General features: G+C 42.2%; 1 protein-coding gene across 1 annotated transcript in view; it reads right to left on the bottom strand.

Moving 5' to 3' along the window:
- The window catches only part of znf236 (zinc finger protein 236), a 122,813-nt gene that overhangs the window by 37,487 nt on the left and 59,023 nt on the right, over window positions 1-26,303 (bottom strand). Inside the window, exons 18-24 of the mRNA XM_084052943.1 lie at window positions 25,862-26,177; window positions 21,302-21,405; window positions 19,219-19,695; window positions 14,042-14,187; window positions 12,172-12,412; window positions 6,264-6,443; window positions 4,118-4,276 (exon numbers count right to left, since the gene is read on the bottom strand). Coding sequence (XP_083909069.1) covers window positions 4,118-4,276; window positions 6,264-6,443; window positions 12,172-12,412; window positions 14,042-14,187; window positions 19,219-19,695; window positions 21,302-21,405; window positions 25,862-26,177 — 1,623 coding nt within the window. The remainder of the gene's footprint in view (window positions 1-4,117; window positions 4,277-6,263; window positions 6,444-12,171; window positions 12,413-14,041; window positions 14,188-19,218; window positions 19,696-21,301; window positions 21,406-25,861; window positions 26,178-26,303) is intronic.

The raw sequence follows: 26,303 nt of genomic DNA, 5'->3' as shown, positions 1-26,303 counted from the left end.
CTCTCAGCTCTCAGGCAGAGGACACAGAGTAGGAGAATACTTTAAATCATAATAAATTATAGAGTGCACCAAAAGCAATTACGATTTTAAGTTCAAGTTTTATTTGCACCTCTAATAAAGTTAATAGCTATAGATTGAGTCTACTATTTGCAGCAGCAGCAGTCAGTCAAGCCAGATAAAACAATTTCATAATAGAATGCACAACAGTACTTTCTGCCCTAAATCCCCCAAAATGTGATTATTGCAATTGGTTTAGCTTGCAAGCTGCTATAAATTATGACTGTCATTTTTTTCTTGTTGTCTTCATAAAGTTTGTATCGTTATTCACTGAACAGCCTCAATGCCAACTTTGCCAAAAAGTTGCCAGCCTCCAAACGTCAAAACTTTTACCCAGGTACAACGGTAAGCAGCGGTAAGCAGTGGCAAATGTTCTTTCAAATATAAACTTTAATCAAATTAAAGTTGTTCAAATGAATGAGAACATCTTGCACTTTTTGGACGAAATGCCAGTCAAAACATCGGTAATTGGTGGAATAGGACTCTCCAAATGTGGGGTCAGACCCAGAAATCTGGCATCAGTCAGGCTCTGAGTTCTGAGTGTTCTGCCTGTTATGAGCCAGAGATGTTTTCCACTCGAGTTGAGAGGAGAAGAGTAATGAAGAGAGATGGGATTGGGAGCATAATTTTGATTAAGCCCACTATGTGCCGAGCGAGCCAAAGAGAGGCAACGCTCCCGGAGCAAGTTAGTTGGCGCGGTCGGGGCAAAAACCTTGTATGTCCAGGAAATGGAGAAAAAAAAAGAACCTGTGTCAGTGTTGCCAGATTTTGCAAGAGAAATAAGCAACCAGGTCTATTAAAACAAGCCCAAAAGAAGCTACTAATAGGCCACATGAGCACTTTATAAACCTATACGCATCGGATATTTGAAAATGAAAAATCTACAAGCTCACAACACGCCGCGATGCAGCGTGTTGTGAGCTTGTAGATCTGCTATTTTCAACAAAAACAAATGTGAAAAAAGGCACAAAATATAGCGAAAATACAAGTTCACAACTGAGCTCACAACTGAGCTTGTAGATCTGCAATTTTCGCTACTTTTGCCTGGCACTCTTGTACGTCAAAGAAGGGCATTAATCTACGGAAAAAGTTGAAGTATTGAGATACAAGGTTTCTGCCCGACAACAACGAAATCACATCTGCTGACACTTCACGTCTCTCGTCGCAGATTTCTCGAGTGGCTGCAATTTACACCCACACTCGTCCAGCGTACAAATGTACAAGCTGGACTTGATAGAGCACCTGTGCAATATACCCGATAAATCCGATAACATTATCAATAGCTCCGATCATATCTAATACATTCAAAAGTGGTCTGGATGGATTGGGACGAGGGGCATTTGTTTGTTATTCTGGGCTTTGTCAGTACTGTGGTGACGTGGGTGGATGGGGAAGAGGGGAGTTTTTTTGTTTTTTAACAAATCAAGCACTCCCTTTCTCCTGCCTGTGATGTCAACTGCCCATGCCCACGGGAGGAAGTCTTTCCCAGGTGTTTCGACCCGGCGGACAGGGTTTTGAGGTTAGGTTTAGGCATTATGTCTGTGAGGTTAGGGTTAAGGTTAAACACCAAAGAAAGAGGTAGTCCCACAGCCCAAAGCACATAAACAAACATGGCGTCGATAGTGTGGCGGAGTAGTGGACTTCTTACAATTCGCTTGCTACAAATTTGCAACAAATGTTCTGCAGACGTTCCACGACGAGGGAAAAAGTCTGCAGGCTTTAACACTTCAAATCGAATAAGTCGCCTGAAACATCACCATTGCGAATGTGAGTTGAAAGTAAGCACACGCTAAAGTAGCTGCTAACCCAAAGCAGAAGGCACCGTGGCCATCACCCATCAGTGTAATTGGTAACATCAAGGAAGAATGTAAGAAGTAAGGGACAGATGGATCACCGTGCCAAAAAATCTCGCTCCCATCCGCTTCCATTCTATCTCCTTGCTAAAAACCTCTGTATCTCCTGCGCGATCGCTCTGCAATGGTGACTCGCATGAGACATCATGTTGTTTCAGGCTTTAGCCAGGAGCATCGCGCAACCTACACGCATGCATATTTTTCCATGGATCGCTCGTCATGGAGTCTACAGATTTAAACAGCACAACGCAGCGCAGCGGTGAGATTTCTGGCACCGAACATAATCTGTTATTATAAAATTCTGGCACCCAGTGTGATAATAAGTTAGTCCCCACTCCTTGGGGTGTTTTTGTCCTCTGCATTTACTCATCCTACAACTACTAGGAGCAGCGAGCAGCCATTCTACGGCTCTCAGGGAGCAATTAAGAGTCTTGCTCACAGTCTTTCCGGCCTGACCTGGAGTCTAACCTGCGACAACAACCAGGGCCTCTGGCTGCCCAGGTGGGCGCACTAACTATTTTGCTATGGCTGCCTCAGGAGAGAGACTGTGCCACGGATGAGATGACACAGCCAGACAAGCCACCGGCAAAGAGGGGCAGGGCAGACGGTAACAACAGCTCATTGTTGGGAATGTTTGAGGCAATCTTCAAAGAAACACAGAGGTCCACGCAGAGTGGATTGTGAACGTAAATGTATAATGTATACATTTTTATTTACATTAATGTTTTATGAACACAACTTATAACTTGTGTCGTTTTACCCATTCAATCCGGGAAAGCATCTGTGTCATTTTAGTTAAAAAGGTACGGTAGTTAAAGGGATATTTCACTTTCAAAAAAACTTTGGGTCATTTTATCATCTACTCAGGCTTTTGTGAGACCCCCAGACAGTTTTTAAGTTGTTCCTATACAAACCCATTATAACTTGGTGACTCACCCTGCCGTCCTAATACACGAGGGGGCCGTGTTTTTTCCATTACTTTTTTCATTTAATTTTTTTATTGTATTTTTTTTTTTTTTTTCATTTTCCCCAAAAAATACTAAAAATAAATGAAAAAACTTATCGAAAGAACACGGCCCCTCATGTATTAGAAGGGCAGGGTGAGTCACCAGAACCAAGGACGGGTGTTTTTGATGAATCTAACATGTTAAAAATGGAGTTTGAAGTCATAATGGGTTTGTATAGGAAGGGGGCGTGTCTGATAAAATGTATATTAAATATCTAAATACTGAATCAAGCGACTTAAAAACGGTCTGGGGGGCTCACAAAAGCCTGAGTAGACGATAAAATGACCCAAAGTTTTTTTGAAAGTGAAATATCCCTTTAATATAGCATCACAATCATTTTAATCGCTTTAACCATTATTTTATACTAATCTGCTGTTCAAAAATAGCAGATTAAAAAACTGCACAAAAACAGATATTGGTATCGGTTTTAAAAAAACAATATTGTGCATCACTAGCAGAAACCATCTCCATATTTCATCTTTTTAGTTTTTTTCATAAATAATCCCCTATTTTATATTTCACCTTATGACAGCTACAAAAATTGGAGAGCCGTGTTGTGTATTTGTGTATTTTGCTTGGCGGGGCTCTTACAGCAGACCAGTGCAAGTGCCTCCAAACATGGCACAAATATCGCTCATGGGTCTGGCTACTTTTGCCCCTCTTAATTTGCATACAATCTGATGAATTTGCATAAACATAAGTGCATAACAACTAAGTCTCGAATAATCCTTGACTTTAGGGGAAAAAATTGCAATTTAATGGAACAATTATACTGTAATGTATAAACATCTTTTGAAAATAGCAGATCTACAAGCTCACAATGCGTGTAGATCGGCTATTTTCAGATGGCCGAATTGTAGATAGGGCTGTAACTAGTAACTAAAGTTTTCAAATAGTGGAGTAAAAGTACAATATCTGCCTCGAGATGTAGTGGAGTAGAAGTAAAAGTATTGCGAATTGTAAATACTCAGGTAAAGTACAAATACCTCAAAATTAAAGAATAAATGTACTTAGTTACTTTACACCACTGAGGGTTTCTGCTTGTAGATCTGCTATTTTTGAAAAATAGTGAACATTTGTGCAAACCTTTGAATATATTTATTTTTAAAGCGAACAAACATTTTGTAGAATCGGCCTCAGATCTTAATGGGTTAACAGCAACCACTGTACGGTATATACATCCTACACACTGTTACTGACCTGTCATGCCATTGTTGGAGGGGCTCTGAGGTAGGAGGTGGTCGTTGGTAATGGTCAGAGTGGCGTTGGTGGTCTGCGTGTTGAGCGGTGATGCTAGCCTGATGCCGCCGCTCATCTCTGCACCACTAGAGGCACTGTGCTGGGGGAGTAGATCCTGACCTACAGTACAGTACATAAGAATGAGGGAAGGAAAGAATGAATGAGGACGCAATAAAAATACAGCAGAGCTTTTTTAGCATCACCAGTGTGTAGACTCTATTTTCTTTAAAGGGATAGTTCACCCCCAAAATGACTTTTTTTCTATCGATTAGTCACCCCATGGAGACTTGAATTCATGGATATTTTTTTTTTGTCACATTCCCAAGCCAATAATTTGATGACCGGCAGCGCTTCCGGTAGGAGACACAAAGAGTCTGCTTTGTGTCTCCTACCAGAACCGCTGCCTACCGGTCCGCTGGTCATCAGATTATTGTCTTGATTATTGTATTAGGAATGCGACAAAAAACAAAAAAAAGGCTCCATGGGGTGACTAATCGATAGAAAAGGACAGGACACACGGACGGACGGACAGGGGGTAAAACATACTCTCTCGCCATGCCTTTCGGCCTGGCGGAGACAAAAAGTTATTTTGGGGTGATCTATCCCTTTAAGGAAAGAATGAAACCAGGAATAAATCAAGGAAAAGGTAACTTCTAGCTGGGGCAAGATAGCAACGGCCATCTGTGGATAAATCTGGCAAGATAAAGACTCGTTCCAAAGGGGGTCCAAGGTCTGTCTCTGCCTTGTTGATGTTGCCCCATACTGAGATACTGAGACTTTCATGTTTCAACAAAACAAAACAAAACGAAAGCATGAAGGCCACGAAGGAGACAGATTTAAATCTATGAATAAATAGGCTCCGCATCCTGACAGACTGAGACAACAACATTATTTAGATTTGAGTAAAGTCGAGGCTATACACGACCCAGAGGTATGTGGGGTGACAGACAGTTCCAGACGAGCAGACTGGGCTGGGATTTGTCTGGATTACGGAATGATGTCGCAAAGCAGAGTCCGCGCCAATGTGAGATTTAAGACCAGCTGCAATGGCTTTTTTTGGGACCGTACCATAACATATCGTTGCTGTCGGGCATAAACCTTGTTTAAAAATGTGTATGTGTTGAACCACCAGAGGAACGTCTTGTATCCAGCTATGCAGAAGCAACCTGGATGTCACCTCCCTCCACAAAGTAAAAAATGAATAAAGGCTGTGCGAAGTTAAAGGGGTATTTCATTTTAAAACACTTGGGATTAATTATAACATCTATACCATCAGGGCTTTTGTGTGCAGTTTTTGAGTTTAAAAAAAGTAGATCATCCATTATAACATCCAAAAAGTTCAGATACTCTTTCAATATTTTTCAGTTTTGTATTTATTTTCATTAAACGATGAAGCTTTTAAATTATCTCCTGAATAAAACATTTGTTTCATCTGTGAACATAACAAACTGCAATACCTTTGTCACTTTACAAATGATTGCTCATTGTCATGCATACTTTTTGAACTATTCATCATCATAGAAGGATGGGAATGATTGTATCTAAAAGCTCATCTCAAGCAATTTTCACTTCCCAGCATTGTGTTTACTACTAGACGATCATGCAACATAATTATGCTAATATAATTCATGTTGAGGTTTGGCATTTCTCCAACTATTGTACACCAACTATGTACATCACTACAGAAGTTTGCCCTGGTTTTCATTTTTTTTTGTGAATGACCCCTCTACCACACTGTTTCCCAAACAGTGGGTCGGTACCCATGTTTGGGTCGCGGACCAATATTTGTGGGTCGCGAGTAAATATCAGTTTTTTCATATCTTTTTTACAAAAATCATAAAATTGTAAAAAGTTTCCAAAAAAAAATAAAATCACAACATCGATTCAATGAATTCCAACACAATAAACCAAATAATTTCCATAAATAAAAAAATAAAAAAGTTTAAGAAGAAGTGAAAATAGCAGATCTACAAGTTCACAACGCGGCGCGAAGCGACGCGTTGTGAGCTTGTGGATCTGCTATTTTCACTTGTTTGGGTCCCCGGGGAGACATCACATTTCTCTTTTGGGTCAACGGGCTAAAACGTTTGCAAACCCTTTACTCTACCTGATATGGTGAGGGTGATCTCCTGGGGGTTGCCCGAGGTGTTGCTGACCCCTGCGCCTGAAGCCTGGGCCAGAGCCTGGCTGAGGGTGGAGTTGTTAATGGTCAGCGTGATCTCCTGCCCACCGGACCCTCCGGTCACCAGCCCAGAGCCGGCCAGAACATGGCTCAGGTCCTGAGAACCTGTGTGGAGACGCAGGCAGCGTGTGAGTGTGTTTATAGCATAGAGATAAAAGTATAGAGGCCACTATGGGTCCCATGCTGGAAGTGCAGATTCTAATTGACATGTCGCCTCTAGTTAGTTAGAACTAACTAACTAACTAACTAAAGGTGACATGTCAATTAGAATCCCACTTCCAGCATGGGCCCATAGCGGCGGCCATCTTACCCAACCTCCTTTCTGAACTTGCTGTAATAATTTCCGCCCAGGCCCGGACAAGAGATTATGTTTTCGCCCGTTTGTGTGTGCGAGCGCATGTGTGTGTGTGTGCGTGTGCGTGAGTCCGGAGCTTTTCTCACAATCCTCTTGACCGATTAGCACCAAACCTTGAGTGCACGCAGCCAGTAGACCAAGGAAGAAACAGCTACTGTAAGGCTTCCAAACTTTACGGCATGGGCCTGTTTTAGAATAAATGCTGAAAAACAATAATGCATTGTCTAATCAACCCCAAATTTGAATCACACATTGAGGGGCCACTAAACAAAGCAGAGCCAAAAAGTCACTTAGACCCGTTAGGGATTCCACAAATGCGACAAATTACTCAGGTCCTTACAGCTGCAACCCATAACTTACACACCCCAGGGTAGGCCACCTGGCCTGGTGGAGATATGCGTTTCGTCTATGTGAGATATGCGTCTCACTCTATATGAGCTATGCGTCTATTTTGTCCTTATAATATTTCGTTTTGAGATTAAAGTAATGCTTATAACACAACTGTGGCTGTCTAGACACGGATTTATTTTGAGCTTATTTATTAAAATTGTAAAAAGCGGCTGGTACCGAACCAACCGAGACAGACAGTTAGTGAACATCTCGACACCCTTTAGTTTGCTTACCAGGAAAAGAAGACACTGTGCTGTCACATCGTCTGTAATTCTTTGCACATACTGAAAGTACTTTTAAGATGATCCAGCTTTTTCCTTTATGAGCCTAACTTCACTGCTTAGCCAACATATCAATGCTCTTGAGAGCCATCGGCAACAACTTTAGAACTCATCTTTTACTGCAGTTTACAGTAATCTTAACCTAGTTTGTAGTCAGTCATCTATGACATCATCCAGCACAACCCAGTTATCTCCATATTTATAGTATAGAATTTAAGTTTTAAAAAGTTAAATATTTCAAAAAAGTATAACATATACATATCTCTGCCGTCCGGCAGCAACCAGCTAACTCCAAACAAGAAATGACCAAAGTCATAATAAAGCCGCATGCGGCAGGCTTTTTTTGCCCCAATCTTTTCATAGACCTGATTACTTGTTTTTTGGATTGCTTGTTTCTCTCGCCAAATCTGGCAACATTTAGCGTCACAGAATCTGCGACGCTAAACGCTCTAATGTTTTTTATATAAGTGGTGGCAACATTTTGTGACACCACACGGGTCTTCCCAACAATAGCTAAGATTGAAGTCAGTGTGAACATGGCCAAATAATAACTTAATAGCCAAACTAGGTCTAATGAAGCACGCTAGCATTTAGGCTAACCCTCCTGCCTGAGGCTCTCTCCCTCTCTCTGCTGCAAAGAAGGAGAGGCGGGTGCTGCAAAGGGCCGTCTCCCCATTGGCTTAAACGGGGGGAAGTGTGAAGGACAGCCAGGAGAGCCAATGACAAATAGGTGTCAAAGGAGGAGAGGCGGGTGCTGCAAAGCACCGTCTCCCCATTGGCGGGAAGTGTGAAGGACAGCCAGGACAGCCAATGACACTTAGGTGTCACTTGGGTGTCGGACTAGGACTAGTGCTGTCTGTAGAGCCGCCAGCTTTCAGCATGCGGCTAAAAACAAAAACGAGGAGGTTTTGTTCATCATTGATAAGAACAGCTGAATAGACCAATTATTTGTTTACTAACATTGAGACTGGACGGACAGGTGATTGTTTCACGCAATCAATTCTCAACCTGTTGTTTTGGGTACGCTGGTTTCAGCACACCCCAACCACCTCTTGTGTGTTGGCTAGTGAGGCGCGACCTAGCGAGACCTGACAGAATGGGTTTCATTGCGCGCATACTGGTTCTTATCAGTGTGACGTTGTCTGTTAAGGAGTCTATGGACCTCCAAGCTGACAATGAGGTTGGAGGTCAAAAGGGGGTGGAGCCTGGAGTCAGCTAAACCAGCTAACTCCACCCCCCTTTGGTGAACTTAGCTGGTTTAGCAGAAAGTTTGAGGATCCAATGGAGTTAGCTGGTTTAGTCAGAAGCGCTTTTTAATACTTTTCATTGGTTTTTCAAAAATTTATTTTTCAAAAATAGAAGATCTACAAGCTCATAGCGCGGCACCGAGTGCCGCGCTATGAGCTTGTAGATCTGCTATTTTTGAAAAATCGTGAAAATGTGTGCAAATCTTTGAATATATATTTTTTAAAGGGAACATTTTTTACTCAAATATATGAGGGGGTCCGCGGCCAAATGCATATAATTTTGGGCGTCCTTGACATGAAAAAAGTTTGAGAACCACTGCTTTAGACAGAGCTAGACAGTGTCACGATGGAAAAACAAATCACTCTTCCACTCTAAATGATGTGTGAAGTGATGCCAGTCCAGACTCCCTGGAATCTTTGAACCTGTCGGTAAACAATTAGCCGCTGCACAGGTGGAACTAATATTGCTGTCCATATCAATTCTATAACAACACCAAGGGCAGATGGTGGATGATTGTCCCATTGTTGGTGACTCAATGTCACTTACTCTATAATCTATAGTCAGTGACAGTTCCCGCCCCCACTTTCCATGTGTTTTCTTTTATAACCTTTCTACTCCCCACTTCTCTCTCTCACTCTCCAACTGTCTTCTCCAGTCTCCATTTCCGTCTGTCTACCGTTCCCTCTCTACTGGGTTTGGATGCCGTACTGCGTCTGTGCATTAATCAGATGCTTAACGTTTCAACCGGAACTAAAATATTCAGAAAGTTTCTGCTCTGTGGGGCCCATCATTACAAACAACGTTATCAGTGGTGGCAGGCTGCGAGGGCAGTGCGAGGAGGGAGAGAAGACACCTGAAGCAGAGGCAGCGTTCACCATTTTGGCTAAAACAATCAGGCACAGAAACTCTCTTTCAGTTAACTTTACTTCTGTCTGGATCGATTTCTTCACCCACTCAGTGCTGCAGTGAAGGAGAGAGAAAATAGTAGCTTTGTTTCTCTTCAAACGGTTTCTCTTCCAACAGTTTATCACCATAACGTTTATGATGATAAAGTTGACACTCGCCTACAGAGTCAACCAGTTGTCAGAGCTACAGGGGTCCCTCGCTTGCACAGTTGTTGTTTTTTTGACGGCAATCTGAATGCGAGAGACTAGTATCCCAGTCAAAACTGTTAAAAAATACCCAAACTCCATGGAGTCAAATAAAATCTTAGGTTTAACCCATTAAAAACCGGGAAAGCATCTGTATAATTTCAGATTTTGGCTATATATATATATATATATATATATATATATATATATATATAGCACATTGGTTGGCTTTTTATACACATTTTATAGTGTGCTTAATATGGGTGTAAACACATTATGTTCTGCATTAGCATAAGTATTGTCATGTTAGCCTAATGTACAAGGCTAATAGGCTAGGCTATACAAGAACAAATTAATGAGCATAACAGAATAAATTAACTGTGAAGCTTTTGTTTTCCAAATGGGTTAGTTACAATGATGCAAATTATACACATCTAAGGATTTAAGTAGGTCTGTGTTTATTTCTGAAAACCAGTTGATAGGATTACTGTAAGCTAGGATGGTGAATGGTGTCATTTTTTTCAATTGATGGGAAAAAAAGAAAGAAAAATAAATCCCCCCCAAAAAAGATTCCACCAAACAATAAATAAAATAAGAATCCCTCAACTCACTCCCCTCATCAACTTCCATCAACAGTCCAGCCAATCCTGGACAATAAACTGAGCTTTGATCACCATACCACAGACATCCACAAATGCTGCCAACAATAAATAAATAAACTCTCTCGCAGACTCGCAAACTCCCCAAAAACTGCAGGTCTGCCACAACTTTGATCAAAGTTAAAAAACATTCTATTTACGGCTGCATTTTATTGAGGTTTTCTTCTGGACAGTATTTGTACTCTTATTTTTCAGTTTTATTTTTATTTATATTTTTTATTGTTCAAATTACATGCTCTCTTGGGTGCCAGAGGTTTTTTTTAAAACAGGGTACAGCCAGTGCCAGGGTTTTTAACGATTCTTTACCTTTTCAAGTAGTCACAGAATATTTTTCTCCAGTATGATTGATCCCTTGATGGTTGCTAATCACTGAGGGTTTTCAGGTGGGAGGTCATTGTGACCTCGTTGACATTTGTTGTTAGATGTCTGAAAATAGCATGTTTCACTCAACAATACATGGTAAAACATAGGAAAAATGTGATTCTTTTTCTCCGTTTATTTTTTCACATCGAAGTGAATGGAGCAGCAAATCTTTGGATCGCGTTATCTCCTGGTTCTTTGTGAATAACGAAAAAAAGAGAAAAAAAAACATTTGAGAAAAATATATATATTTTTATTTTTTCAAAGACAACATATGTCGTTTTTGGCACTCAACAGTTGGATTATGAAAAACGACTTATGTCGTTTTTGGCACTGAATGTGTTAATGCTCTGTGTCTTTATGTCTTAATGCTTAATATTTCATGTAAAGTACTTTGAATTGCCTTGTGCAATACAAATACTGTAGACTTGCCTCCCAGTCAAACCCCAGCTCCTGCACCTTCTCTATATACAGTAGCATTATTGAACCATCGTACCATTGTACTGTGCCACCTGCCATTTCACCATGCTTTAACAACTGAAACAAGCACCTGGAAATCACTAACACATATTCTAATATAATAGGCCTCCCACTCCCAACCTGCCAGTCCTCCTTGACACCATAGCACATGACACCTGCCACCCCCTCAACCTGTTCTTCACCCTCCGCAGCAGATATGTAGACTACTACTACTATGCAGAAACACAAATGCTTTGGGAAGAGTTGTGTCCTCGGCACAAATCACACCCAAAACCTGTCGCTAGAAACGTACAGCCAGGAAAAGCCATTGTTTTCCTATGCCACGGTGCGCCTGGCATGGGCTCCTCCTTTCCTAGGGTTTTTTTAGAAGCAGAGTCATACTGTGTAACAAGTCACTCACTCACTGACACACACACACACACACACACACACACGCACACACCAGTGTTGATTTCGTCGACTAAAACTATGACGAAGAATGTTCTTTCTCTAACAAAAACGAAATAAACAAAATAAAAGCTATGCTACGGTGACTAATATTTGACTAACATTTTCATCAACAAATACAAACTAGACTAAAAGGTTATGGAGGGACGAGTGGAGAAGAGACCCAGTACAACTAAGACAAGTCATTTTATGTTTGGTTGCGCTCGGGTGTTGCGCTCTGAAAATAGCAGATGGACAAGCTCACAACGCAAGCTTGTAGATCGTCTATTTTTCAGCACACAACCAAGTGTAAAATCAGCCGTCACGACGCCATCAAGGCACCGCCAAAATACATTTTAGTCGACTAAATCAACCGTAGATTTAGTCGACTAAAATCTTATGATAATTAGTCCACTAAAGCTAGACTAAAACCATAACATTTCAGGTGACCGAAATATGACTGAAACTAAATGACATTTTATTCAAAAGACTATGACTAAAACTAAATCAAAATGTGCTGTCAAAATCAACACTAGCACACACCTGCGGCATCCTGGTCAACGAGGCCAGCCATGGTGACCTGCGCAGAGGTCATGGTGGAGGGCTGCAGGGCCAGGCTGGTCAGAGGGTGGAGGACCACGTTGGCCGTGACGGAGGGGTCGCCGCCGGCGGACATGAGGTGACTGCCGGGGTGATGGGAGACGAGGCCGCCGGCGTCCCCCGACAGCGAGTGAGAGAGGAGCCCGCCTTGCTGTAAAGTCTGCTGGAGGAGGGCAGGGTCAATCTGGAGGACGAGGATGAAAGCAGAAGAAGATGTTACTGCGATGTTCCAGCACAAGGGCAAGAGGAGACGTGCATGTTTTTGAGAACGCTTTAACCCACTCAATCCGGGAACGCGTCTGTGTCAATTTTAGATTTCGATTAGATTTTGGCTATTCAAAAATAGCAGATCTACAAGCTCGTAGCGCAGCACCGAGTGCCGCGCTACGAGCTTGTAGATCTGCTATTTTTTAGAAAATGTGTGCAAATCTTTGAATACATATAAATGTTTTTTTAATTAAAAAAATCGAAATATTTTGTACAATCGGAACCTCAGGGCTTAATGGGTTAAAGGGAAAGGATGGGGGGGAGACCTGTTCCCCTGAAGACGCTTTGAATTTGATGGCTCTCGTCGACTACGAAGGGTAAGAACTTTTCCATTATAACCAGAACGTTTCCATTATAACCAGAACCTCCCCTGAAGGGGAAAGGTACCGTAATACATTAAAAAAAAAAACGAATTAAAAAAAGAGAAAGTAACTCAAGGTTTGTACTACCTCCTGAGCGGGGCCGCCTTATCTGAAACAATAAGCGCATTGAAGACAAATCCAGAACCTGTGAAATACGTCTCTTGATACGGGCAAAGGTTCGCTTATATAAGTTCTTGTGGTCAAAAAGAGCCCATATATACGTTCTGGAAGTGGCCCTTGGGTGTTAGGCAGTGACAGTGCAGGTCAATGAGGTGTAAAACCTTTACCTTCGATAAGGCCATTGCACGTATTTATGGAGCAACCGCAAAAAAAAAGAAAACGGCCACAGTGTCACTCTACAAGCTCACAGCACATTGGCGATAATGGCTCCATTCTTCAGTGACTTTCCACTATGTCCCCGACAGATCGCTGACAGGCACTAACAGCAGGCTGATGGAGCCTGAGCAGCGACACAGTCTTGTGTGAGTCTTTGTTAACCCCTTAAAGACCTGGGAGAGCATCTGTCATTTTAGTTTTTAACCACTTTAACCATTATACTTTGGCTATTCAAAAATAGCAGATCTACAAGCTCATAGCACGGCTATGAGCTTGTAGATCTGACATTTTATTTTCAAATCATTAACATTTGTGCACATCTTTGAATATATATATATTTTTTAAGCGAACATTTCTAACTCAAATCTTTGCTTCTGGGGATTCTACAAATGTCTTCTAAATCCTAACAGTTTTTTGAAAAAATGTTGCTAAATAATCAGCGGTTCTCAAACTTTTTTGTGTCAAGGACCCCCAAAATGATACATATTTGGCCGCAGACCCCCATCTCAAAATATGTTGTTCTAGGGACCCCCATGAAGCAAAGATTTGAGTAAAAAAAAAATCGCTTTAAAATAAATATATATATATTTTGCACATATTTTCACAATTTTTCTAAAATAGCAGATCTACAAGCTCGTAGCGTGGCACTCGGTGCCGCGCTATGAGCTTGTAGATCTGCTATTTTTGAAAAGCCAAAGTATAAAATAATGGTTAAAGGTAAGTAAAAACAAATGGTTATGAATGATCATAGACAGTTTGTCTTTTTAAACTTCACTGGCTCCAATACATTAAACTCGTTTAAAGTGGGTGAGCGTAGCGGTTCGGTCAGATATGAGATGTCGTGTTACCTGTAGCGTGATATTGTTAATGTTGCTGGTGTCGATGCCAGAGATCTGGACGTTGGGGCACACCAGGTTGGCAGAGGTGAGCTGCAGGTGGATGCCCTCCAGAGTGGCAAGGCCATCCGAGAGAGAGACCGTTAGGTCTCCACCGGCTGACACACACACACACACACACACACAGGGAGAGATACACAGTATATTAATATGGTACTTCAATGAAACATGCCTACAACTCATTTCATAAGTTTCAGCTTTGTCAAACACTACACTGCATGGTGTGTCTAACGGAGAGCTGGAAGTCATGCATTGTCCGTGTGCTCATACATTAGCTCTCATACATGAGCTATCCCAGACAATACTCTATTTAGTCTATTACTGCTTACAAAGCATCGTTCGATGCCAGGCACAATGCAACACAATAGGGTGGCACCATGCAAATGTAATATTTGGGTGCATTTGTAAATATGCGCAAATATGCTCAGATTTCAGAGCGCACTGGTGCTGTGATGAATTCAGATGAAAGTCAATTCATTCTGTGTAAACATGACATATGTTTTGTTACACATACTGTAGATGCGTGTTGAATACCGTAGTCCAGAGAACCACAGAAGCCACAACCATCACATTTTGCAATGACTTTATCCAACCCCGTCATTGTAGTCACAAATGTTCCGACGCTTGGAACAGAAGGATTTTAGGTTTTCAGAATATATTTTCGAATCCAAAAACTGTGTAATGGGATGCCAACCTGGGTTGCCACCCCAGGCTGCCCCCTGGACACGGCACTGGGACAGGTGATGAGGCAAGTGCGGGTACTTGACAATGAAGAACGTGGTATCCGCCAGAATGCAGGAGAAGGCATCAGTGGCAGAATTTAGCCTAACTTAAACTTATTTAACTTTTATTTTGGATGTGTAGAAGAACACAGAGCATTAATGAAAATGTGATACTGATGTGTGGAGATTGAAAGTTTCGCTGATGTGCCTCATGCGTAAATAGAAATAGTGCACTGTCCGTTAATGAACCTAATCTCCCGTTGTAAGTCATAAGTCATGATGACAGCAGAGGACCAAAAAAAACATAGTAGGACTTCCTAGAATGGTAAGATAAGACAGCCACATTGACGGATGAAGTGGATTAGCACTTAGGCCATTATGTTAGGCTATTACGTTGAGGCTGCATTGGCACCAGTTTTGGTTCTAGACTAGGCGGCCTGGCAAACAGAAGGTGCCAGCTTTGATCCCCGGTAATGTGTCGAGGAGTCCCTGACCAAGACACCTAACCCCTAACTACCCCCGCCCCGTGCTCAAGACTGACCACAACAATTGGCTGGCTGGCCACGTATCAAATTACTATTACTAATAAGTATCGCGATGATGATATGTATCGTTTTGGCATTTTTGCAATAATAATAATGCAAAAACAGAAGTATTTGTTTGCATTTCCCCCCCCCCCCATATATTTTCATAATAAAAAAGTGCCATATATCGTATCGTATCGATATTGTGAGCCCAATATCGTGTATCGTATCGTGAAATGAGTGTATCGGCACACCCCTACACATAACTGATAAATGGTGTAAGAGTAATGTGTGATTGGGTGTGCATAGCCACAGCAGAAACGATAAGCGTGTCCCCTAGCAGCATAACTTCACTGATTATTTAAATCTCCACGCCGTCAGGGTTGGCCAGGAAATGTTTACAATTAGCCTAGTGAAGCACCATCTCTAATCTTTAAATAGTAAAAAGTTAAAAAGAAAACACATCAATACAACACTGTCCATGCGGGTGCCGGTGGGTGGGTGTGGAGAAAAGACATCGGAGAAAAGTCGGGTGGATGGCAGGTGGGTGATTTATGCGTACGTGCGGATCCAGATTATGTCAGAGCCGATCCCTACTCTCTCTCGCTCTCTCTCTCTCATGCTGAATGCGTCTGGCTTCTTTAGAACATTCCACAACACCTTAGGCAATCATGGAGTCCCTCGCCAAGCTTCTTTCTCCTCTTATCATCCAGAAGTATAGTAGACGTGATGCCTGGGCTCCCCACAGGCTTTCATCCTTATTATACCGCCCCCTCTGTTTTTTACTTTCAGTCTGGAAGGTACTTATGAGAGTCACAGAAGGAAACTAGTGTGGGTTCTCACTAGAGGGCCTAATGCATAACTTTTGTTCAAAGGACAAAAACCTGGCGGTGTAACTTCTCGCCTCCTGTAGATGTACTGTGTACTGTACCATGTAATGTCCTCAGAGCTTAAATGTGTAAGTAAATGATAATTAGAAAGAGGACAAAAAGGAGGGGGAAATAACAGATGCTCATACATATGTATTAGTGTTGAAGAAGGAATAAACCGCAACTCATCATCGAAGAAAACTGTCTGACAAAGTCTCTCTAGGCATACCAGAACGAGTCCCCCCCCCCCCCCCCCCGTAACGAGGCAGGTAGTCGGTACGAGTGCCGTTTCCTCTTGCTTTTTCATGGTTCTCCTTATCAGCACAGAGACTGAATAATACATTTCCCCATCGCTTTGTTTCATTGGCTCAGATTGATTTGAACAGTAAACCACATGTGAAGGTGTCATGTGTGTTTCCAGTTCAACCCTTCTGCTGCGGAGCCAATCAAATCTCATCAGAGCCATCTGATCAGCAATCAGCAGGGTGAAGCTGTAAAATCAATCCCCCCCACATTCGTGCGCTCATCAGAGTCATCTAATCAGCAATCAGCTGGGTGAAGCTGTAAGATCGATTTTCGCACTCCCACCCTTGTGTGCTCATCGGAGCCACCTGCTCAGCAATCAGCTGGGTAAAGCTGTCAAATCAATTTCCATCTCAGAAAATACTCCTTTTCCTTCCCCTTAAGGCATAAGTGCATCAGCTGGTCTTGAAAGACGCCCTCCACTCATTTGCAACTGATCTCCGTCTTCCAGAAGCTGTCTGATCATGTTACTGTATTGTTTCATCAAAGGTTCCAGCATGGGCCTTGCTATTTCAGCGAACTGCACACTCTTGAATCACAGTATGCGCTAAACTCGCAACAGCCCCTGTTATCGATGTTAGTCGCATTGTAAAATACTGGGTTTGAATTCATTCGGTTAATCTTATTAATTATGTATTATTTCACCCACCCGCTAGTAATCAGAATGACACAACCCACCCGGTCTATGGATTAACCAACGTGTGTAAATAACAGAAATTCCCATCACCAAGAGACAAGACAGAGAGGGGGAAATGGAGACAAACAGAAGAAAAGTGCAAGAGAAGAGAAGAGACAGCCAGAAGTGGAAAAACAACAGATAGCATCTTAAATCCAGAGTTGGGAGCGAGTGGAGATTGGTGGCTGAGATGCGTCACCCAAACCTTGGCCGTACTCCAGCAACAATGAGAGAAATTAATTTCACGGCCTGCTGTTTTGGACAGCCATGCACCATTCTCTGCAAAAGCGGAGGTATTAGGGCCGAGGCCAGTCGGGCTTCACTGGATTCTTTTAAGCCCAGCTAATCAATCTGAAGACTTTTGACAGAGGATAACCGCGCAGCACTGCATCCTGATTCACTTCCACTCCACAGGAGCGTGAAGAATTACAGACATCGAAAGGGGTCATAGACCATCGTTTCAGCCCATTTCAGCTGCACAGTATAAACTTGAACTCTCCTCTACCTTACAACTGCGTATGTTTTTGTGTGGGTATGTTTGTTTGTGTGTTTGTGTGCGTCGTGTTAGTCGAATCTGGGATTGTAGCAAGTGTCAAGGTGATTTGAAATATGTAAAGTTATTAATTTAAGAGAACTGTTGGTCCCTGCTCTCGTGTCATGTGTTAATGAAGAAAGTGTTCAATCGGAGTTGAACAAAGGGTTCATGAATATGAAAGCATCCATTGAAGTAGATCAATGTCAGGCGACCAGCGTTCTCCCACCCGCTCTCAGTAGCGGGGGGCTGGGGGTGTGTATGTTGGCTCCACTGTATTAATACCTTAAAATCTCTCATACTTTGAAGTCTGCATTCTCGTCTGTCTCATTATTGTGTTCTTATGTGTTCTGAGAGCCCCATCCAGATTCCTCATTAACTAAGTCTGCAACATCATCGTGAACATCCTAATAACATGTGCATGCTCGCACCCGGGCAGGCACTTATATCGAGAGCAAGCGGTTTGTTTGTTCCCCATCTGTTTGCAATATACAGTAGCTTAATTGCCAATTATACCAGCACTTGTGTGATGTTCCATCATTGGAACATGACACATAGCAGAAATTAGTATGCTAATTGCATACATACATATTGTTATCTGTATTGATTTTAGTGATGTTGCTGTTCGTACAGTAAACAAACCTTATAATTAAGTGTGTTTGCTTCGCCTGTAATCATAATTGAGTGTTTTCTGGAGGCCAGTATTCTGTATATACATACTTTATGTACGCTTATGATGTTTCAGACCATACTGTCTGTTAATTCAGGCAGTCAGGAGAAGGTGTGCTGAACTCAAGGGGAGTCTTGAGGAATGGTCTCTTATAATTTAACTGTGACTGCGTGCAGATTCTTGAGGATATACAATGAAAGGATTATCAGCACTCTCTTCAGCAGTTTCTTATGTTCTTTTTTAATATGTTTGCACAGCAGCAGCAGTCTATCTTTTAGATAGTGTGTGCAAACCTATTAAAAAAGAACATACTGAAGAGAGTGCGGATAATCCTTTCATTGGACCCTCACCTTGTGTGTTCTGCCCCGACACCCCGGGGCGAGTGCCGTCACAAATAACCACCAGTAGAATCTCCCTATCCTTCAGCAGTGTTGGGTAACGTGCGTTAGTAACGTAACGCTGCTACGTAATATATTATCGAATTTCGGTAACAGGTAATATAACGCATTACTACAAGGAGAAGCTGTAATATATTATTAAAATGACACTATGTTACTTTGTGCGTTACCCACCAAAGTGTTTTTCTGCGGGGTTTTTTCACGCCGTTTCATGGTGCCCCCCCCAAGGTTGGTGCCCTGTGCTTCAGCACCTCAAGCCTGTTGGATAAGCCACCGCTGGCTACCAGTGCTGCCGCTACAGTTGTGCATTATGCAGAGGCAATGCCTCAGCCTATGGCAGCCTATAACACTGATTGATTATAGCAAGACTGTTTAAAAATAGCATATTATTATTGTAAAATAACAGGTTTACACTGTCCTTCAGTGATCTATTACCTGACATGGAAGCGGGCAGGATGGCCTGTCCGACCAGGCCTTGCTGAAGCAGATTCTGGTCAAACTGTCCGGTGAGCACTTGGTTGGCCGGGAGGTAAATGTTGTTGGGGTCTGAACCGGACGTCTGCAGCAGGCTCACTGGTTGTAGGAGAGCCTCTGGACTAGCCTGCTGCTGCACCTGGCCCTGGTGGACTTGAGTCTGCTGCCCCTGCTCTTCTTGGTCTTCTTGACCCTGGAGGCTGGCCCCCCGGCCTGCCGCCGAGGAAGAAGCCGCCATCCGCTTGGACTTGCGGCCCTCGCTGTTGGGCCGGTAGTGGCACTGGATGTGGGTCTTGCGGTGGCCGGAGGTGCGGAAGCGCAGCTCGCACATGGGGCATTTGAAGGGCTTTGAGCCGGTGTGGAGCCGCATGTGGACCTTCAGGCTGCCTTTGGTGGAGAAGGAGGTGTTGCACATGTGGCAGTTGAACAGTTTCTGACCTGAAAAAAAGGACAACGAAAAATTAGTTCTGGGCAAAACATATATCATTTCCAGAGGGGTATACTGTAGTTTAGAGCATTGGTTCTCAAAGTGGGGTCCGGGGACCCCCAGGGGTTCTTGGGGGGGGTTCCGGGGGATCCCCAGCAAAATGTGTTAATATAGCGTCACAATAATTCTAACCACTTTAACCTTTTATACTTTGGCTGGCTATTAAAAAATAGCAGATATACAAGCTCATAGCGCGGCACCGAGTGAGCTTGTAGATCTGCTATTTATGAAAGATCTTTGAATATATATATTTTTAAAGCGAACATTTGTAATTCAAATCTTTGCTTCTGGGGGTCCCTGGAACAGAATATTTTAAGATGGGGGTCCGCGGCCAAATGCATAGCATTTTGGGGGTCCTTGACATGAAAAAGTTTGAGAACCACTGGTTTAGGGTCAGACAATGCTTTTAGTTCTAGAAAGAGTAATTTTGATAACAAAAGCTATGTGGAAAAAATATATAAAACAGACACTGTTATTAGTATGCAGGAGAAGTCTTTTGTTCTATTCTAATCGAACCAAAACCCTAATCTAACAAACGGCATTAAGGGCTTTAAGGCTCATTACTGAAGCTCAGAAAAAAACAATTAATACCTTGAATCACTTAAGCAGCTTATATGGCAGGGCCTGTCATTTATCAAGTGGTTTGTATTTGCATGGAAGTTTAAGGGTGGACCATAATAATTAAAGAGGCAGAGTTGAGATTCATAAGAAGCAAAACCTTTCTAAAGACTAAACTTCTGTTTATCTATCTTCCCTATTCAAAGCAGCAGAGAGCTAGGCAGTTTCAAAAATCTTTTGAAAATAGCATATCTAGAAGCTCACAATGCGTCACGATGCGACGCATTGAGAGCTTGTAGATCTGCTATTTTCAAATGGCCGAAATGTATGTAGGGCTGAAGTACAATATTTGCCTCTGAGATGTAGTGGAGTAGAAGTAAAAGTATTGAATATTGTAAATACTCCAGTAAAGTAAAATAACCTTAAAATTGTACTTAACTCACTGAGTGCCAGAATTATTTCTGTCTATGTTGTCCCATTGCCAGAGATTTTTTCAAAGTAAAAATAAAGTGCTTAGGAAGCGAGATACATCCTTTTTCAGTTATAAGTTAAACAAGGAGTGGATGGAGCTGTAAATCTTCAGATAATGATATCTTGGGTTCTGAAATCCCCCCCCCCCGCCCCCCAAAAAAATGTTTTGAGTTTTTTACTATTTTTTCAAAAACACGTGAAACACGTGATTGGCACGTTGCACCATAGCGGTAAAACACGTGAAACACGTGAATAGCACTCTATGAGTTAAGTACAGTTCTTGAGTAAATGTACTTAGTTACTTTACACCACTGTGGGAGGGTTAGACTTCGTATAGATTTCAAAAGACATATAGCTTTAATTTTCCCGTTTTTCATGTTAATGATTATATCCTCTGTTGTGTGACTACTGCTAACACAGATCTATTGATATAACAATCTTACAAAAGGTGCATAAATGGTACTTGAACTAGGGGAAAAGCGATGAGAGAAAACGTACGTTGAGTTCCTGGCAGTAAAAGCCACTGACCTGTGTGTGTTTTAACATGGCAGTCCAGTGTAGACTTGACTGTGAAACTCTTTCCACACTCTTCACACTTGTAAGGCCTTTCTCCAGTGTGGATCCGGATGTGCCTATTGACATAGAGAAGTAAAGGTTGAGAGGAAAAAGAGAGGGGTAAAAATAAGGAACAGAGAAAATATATGGGGATAGTAAGAGATCAAGGCAGTGGTGTGAACAAAATGATTTCACAGATACAGTACAAGGTATCTTGTCTGAGCGTAGTCTCAGAGGCCGACCAATGACAGTGTTTTGGGTAAACTCCCAATGTTGGAGAGTCCTAGACCGTGCTGTTTCCCAAACAGTGGGACGGGACCCATGTTTGGGTCTAGGACCAATTTTTATCGGTCGCAAGTAAATATCCCCCTTTTTTTCGTTTCCTACTTTAAAAAAAAAAGTATTCTACAGATCTACAAGCTCACAATGCGGCCTGAAGCAACACGTTGTGAGCTTGTAGATCTACTATTTCACGTTGTTAGCCTAATTGCTTCTGACACCAGCAGGGGTGAAACAGCGAGACTATTCATATTCATAGTCTCAATTAACAAGCCAGATGATACAGTAGCTCCTTGGTCCTGTCATGTTTTGTCCGATTTCGGTCTCTCTTTACACAACTATGAAGAACTGCCTGCCAATTCCAAAAGCAACTTTGCAAACAAGCCATATAACATGACTGTTCATTAGAGTTATGTACGAGTGGGCGAGGATGCTCCAATGAACCCTAAACACAGTCACTTTAATTAGAGCGTAATAATTAAAGGCCACAGAAATGTGCTTCCAACGGCACTGTTATTATTCTGTTTATTAAATTGGACCTGACGAACCAAGGCATTGTGTCTACTACAGGCTGATCTTCAAGCCAATTCTAAATGATGGTATTCATCTATTTGACTTACAGTAACTGTGCCATCATTCATTCTCATATCCTAAAGCACTGTTTCCCAAACAGTGGGTTGGGAGTGGGACCCATCGCGGACCGTTTTTTTATTGGTCACAAGAAAATATCCCTTTATTTTTTGTTTCCTACATTTTGTTTTGTTTTCTAAAATGTCCAGCAAAAAAAGCAAGATGTTTTTAAATCAAAGACATTCTATACATTTAGAAAGGAAAAGAAAAACAAGTTTGGGAACCACTGTCCCAAAGTGTGTATGTTCATTTTAGACATTTTAGACAGAATTACAAACTGAGATGCTCTGCATTATTTACATAGATGTTAAAGGGATAGTTCACCCACAAAATTACTTTTTTTCCTATCGATTACACACCCCATGGAGACTTGAATTCAGCATCTTTCGGCTGGTCATCAAATTATTGGCTTAGGAATGCGACAAATAAGTATTTTTTATGCCTTTAACTATCCCTTAAATATGCCAATTTAATCAATAAAGCAATGTCCCCCCTTAAATTTGAAGGGGCATAGTTATTTCCCCAAAACAAACTATGTAATGTGGTAAACACATTCATGGTTGCATATGATATATATATATATATGATAAAACAAGAACAGTGTTTTGTTCCACTAAGGAAGCAGTGAGAGTCCGTCTTCCTTCAAAAAAACGCTATAGTTTCTAACAGACAGTCAGACATCAGTATTCACTGGACGTCTTGTGGTCTTCTTGTGGAAAGAGTCCTTCAAATTGGACAGTTTTGATCGATCAAAATTGGTCTCTCATCTGAGCACTTGCATTTGGAATTGTTCATTCGTATGGTAGATTCACATTGTGAGCGTGTGAGGGGCACATTGTGAGCGTCTAGGTGAGAAGAGAAAATGAGTCTCCACCTAATCAGAATGCAATCTGTCCAATTTGAATCAACCTGAGAAAAGATTGTGTGAGACATCACCCGTTAAAAGGATTTTGTGACTGTCACATCTAAAGAATCAGCTCAGCCAAATGTGAGGAACAGAAGATATGTGAGAAAAATCAATGATCCATTCCCGCAAACAAAGCTTCATCAACTGTCATCCGCATAGCTGCATGCTGTCCAAGGTATCCAAGTAAAAAACTTTTTCAGTTTACTTTCCACAAATACTTTGCAAAGCCAGGAAATATTTGCATCTTAACCCATTAAAACCGGGAACACATCTGTGTAACCACTGTAACCATTATTTTATACTTTGGCTATTCAAAAATAGCAGGTCTACAAGCTCATAGCGCCACGCTATGAGCTTGTAGACCTGCTATACAGTATATAGAAAATATGTATTTTTTAAAGGCAACATTTTTTACTAGAATCTTTGCTTCTGGGGGGTCCCTGGAACAACGTATTTTGAGATGAGGTCCGCGGCCAAATACACATCATTTAGGGGGCCCTTGACATTTGAGAACCACTGATTATAGCAGCATACGTTTTTTCAAAAAACTGATTTAGAAGACATTTGTAGAATCACCAGAAGCAATGATTTGAGTTACAAATGTTCGCTTTAAAAATATATATATTCAAAGATTTGCAAAAAAAATCATGATTTTTCAAAAATAGCAGATCTACAAGCTCATAGCGTGAGCTTATAGATCTGCTATTTTTGAATAGCCAAAGAAATCTAAAATGACACAGATGCATTCCCGCCCGGTCTTAACGGGTTAAGAGATTATTCCAGTGACAAAAAAAAGGGCAAAAAGAGCAAGTCATTTGTCAGTGCATTCAAAGATCTGTTTCCCAGGGGTGAAACCTCAACCCCTCCAGTCTCACTAGCCAGTACAGTAAGTTGGCGTGTTGCTGTGCCAACTGCCAACATAATCCTTATAGACTCTGTACGCGAGCTGCTCTGAGAGGTTAGAGCTGGAGCCTCTCTTATTAGCTTCTCCACAGGGTACGGGCGAGCGAGACAGAGAACGCGAGGGAGTGGGAGAGACGAGTGATTTCCTGTAGACAGAAAGGCCAAATGTAAGGTACTTTACTGCCTGTTAACCCATTCAAACCGGGAACGCATCTGTGCAACCACCACTTAAACCATTATTTTATACTTCTGGCTATTCAAAATTTAGCAGATACACAAGCTCATAGTGCGGCACCGAGTGCCGCACTATGAGCGTGTAGATCTGCTATTTTTGAAAAATCAAGATTTTTTTTTGTACATTTGTAACTCAAATCTTTGCTTGTGGGGGGTCCCTGGAACATAATATTTTGAGATGGGGGTCCGCGGCCAAATACATATAATTTTGGGGGTCGTTGACATGAAGAAGTTTGAGAACCACTGATACAGCAACATACGTTTTTTTTTTAACGGTTAGGATTTAGACGAGTTTTGTTGAATATATATTCAAGATTTGCACACATTTTCATGATTTTTCAAAAATAGCAGATCTACAAGCTCATAGCGCGGCACTCGGTGCCGCGCTATGAGCTTGTAGATCTGCTATTTTTGAGTAGCCCATAGAATTACACAGATACGTTCCCGGCCTTAATGGATTAATCAGAGCCTGGGGCCAGTGCTGAGGGGCAAGTCAGGATATTAAAGCTGACGGCAGGCTGAAAACTGCTTGTGGGAAGAGACTCGCAAGAGAGAGCTGGAGCTCTGACAGGACACCTCTTTTTGACAGAAAATGTATTTGTGACACCTATAAGTAAATAAAACAAACGTAGGACCCCCTCGAAAATCTCAAGGGGTTATTCCTAAAAAAGAATTTCAACCGTCATCAAATAAGAGTCCAAGTGCTGAGGCAGCAGGGTCAACCTAACAACACACAACGGGGCAAATCAGCCTATAACAAGAACAAGAGTCTAAAAGCTCGGCTAACAGCCGCCAGCTTCTGTGCGGCTCCTCCTGACACCCAACTGGGAACTTGGCCTAAAGGTGACACTAAGGATAGATAGGGTTTAACTTCAGGGAACAATGTGCTCAGCAGGTTTCTTGGCAATCTATAGATTTTGATTTGGGAGGCCTATAGATGTTCTTGTGTGTGAGTGGAAAGTTTGGCCTTATAGTGGGCACTGACACTAAGAGTTCTCATCGGGCCTAGGTGCTTAGTGTCCTCAAAGTCACAGGCAGGTTGGACCTTCCGTTCCAGAGATAATGTTTTTTATCGATTTCCGATGTTTGAGTTTTGGCCATTTTCAGCAGTTTTTTTTTGCTAACACAGGCTAGGAAGGTCGGATGGCGACGAACTACCTGAGTAAAGTTAACTTTGAGCTGCATCCAACGCATCCACTGACATTTCCGTCGGCCATACCGTTCGGCCGCTAGGGGCAGTTGAAATGTCTTTTTTTGGGGGCAATAGATTTATTTATTTATAAAAAAAAGAATTTGCGGAACCCGAGGATCGGCCCGACTAATAAGCATCCATTTTCGGCCCGGGTTGGGTCGGGTCGGGTACAGGGCAGCTCATGTTTGAGCTGCCCTGTACCCTCACAGCCCAACCTGTGGTCCCCGGCCCGCAGGTTGAGAACCACTGACCTAAATCAACACCAGAGGATGACCTCTGGTGTTCATGAAGGTGCATAGCAAAATTCCATGGCGATCCAGCCAGAGGGTTTTCCTCAGAGCCCCGCCCACTAGCTAGGGCTAAAGAACAGAAAATTACATTTATTTACCTTACAAGGTCGCTGGGCTTTTTGAAGCTCTTTGGGCAGAAATTGCAGCAGTTGGCAAACTTGGGCTCCGTCTCCATCTCCACGTCCTTGTCCTTGATCTCACTGATCCGATCCCTCTCGGCCGCGGACTGGGACAGCACCCGCTCCGACACCGAGGCCTCCTTGCCGGGGTCCTTGGCCAACATGGCCGCCTGCTCCTCTGTAAAAGTTATAATCTCCAAACTTCTTCTCTTCGGCGCCCTCTGTTCCCCCTCCTCCTCGTCGTCATCATCATCGTCATCACCACCACCAACGTCTTCACCATCGCGACCTACGACTGTGGGGAACAAGTGTAAATTATGATTGTGTAAAAAATAAGTGATAAAGAATCATAAATAGTAAATTTTGTCCATGAGTACAGGGCTAATACGTTATACGTTGTTATCCTGTTGTCCTGTGCATT

Source organism: Gymnoscopelus microlampas (assembly GCF_963454915.1).
Source record: "Gymnoscopelus microlampas genome assembly, chromosome: 3".
Classification (NCBI taxonomy): Eukaryota; Metazoa; Chordata; class Actinopteri; order Myctophiformes; family Myctophidae; genus Gymnoscopelus; species Gymnoscopelus microlampas.
The sequence above is the reverse complement of the archived record's forward strand: the minus strand, read 5'-3'. Positions and strand labels throughout refer to the sequence as shown.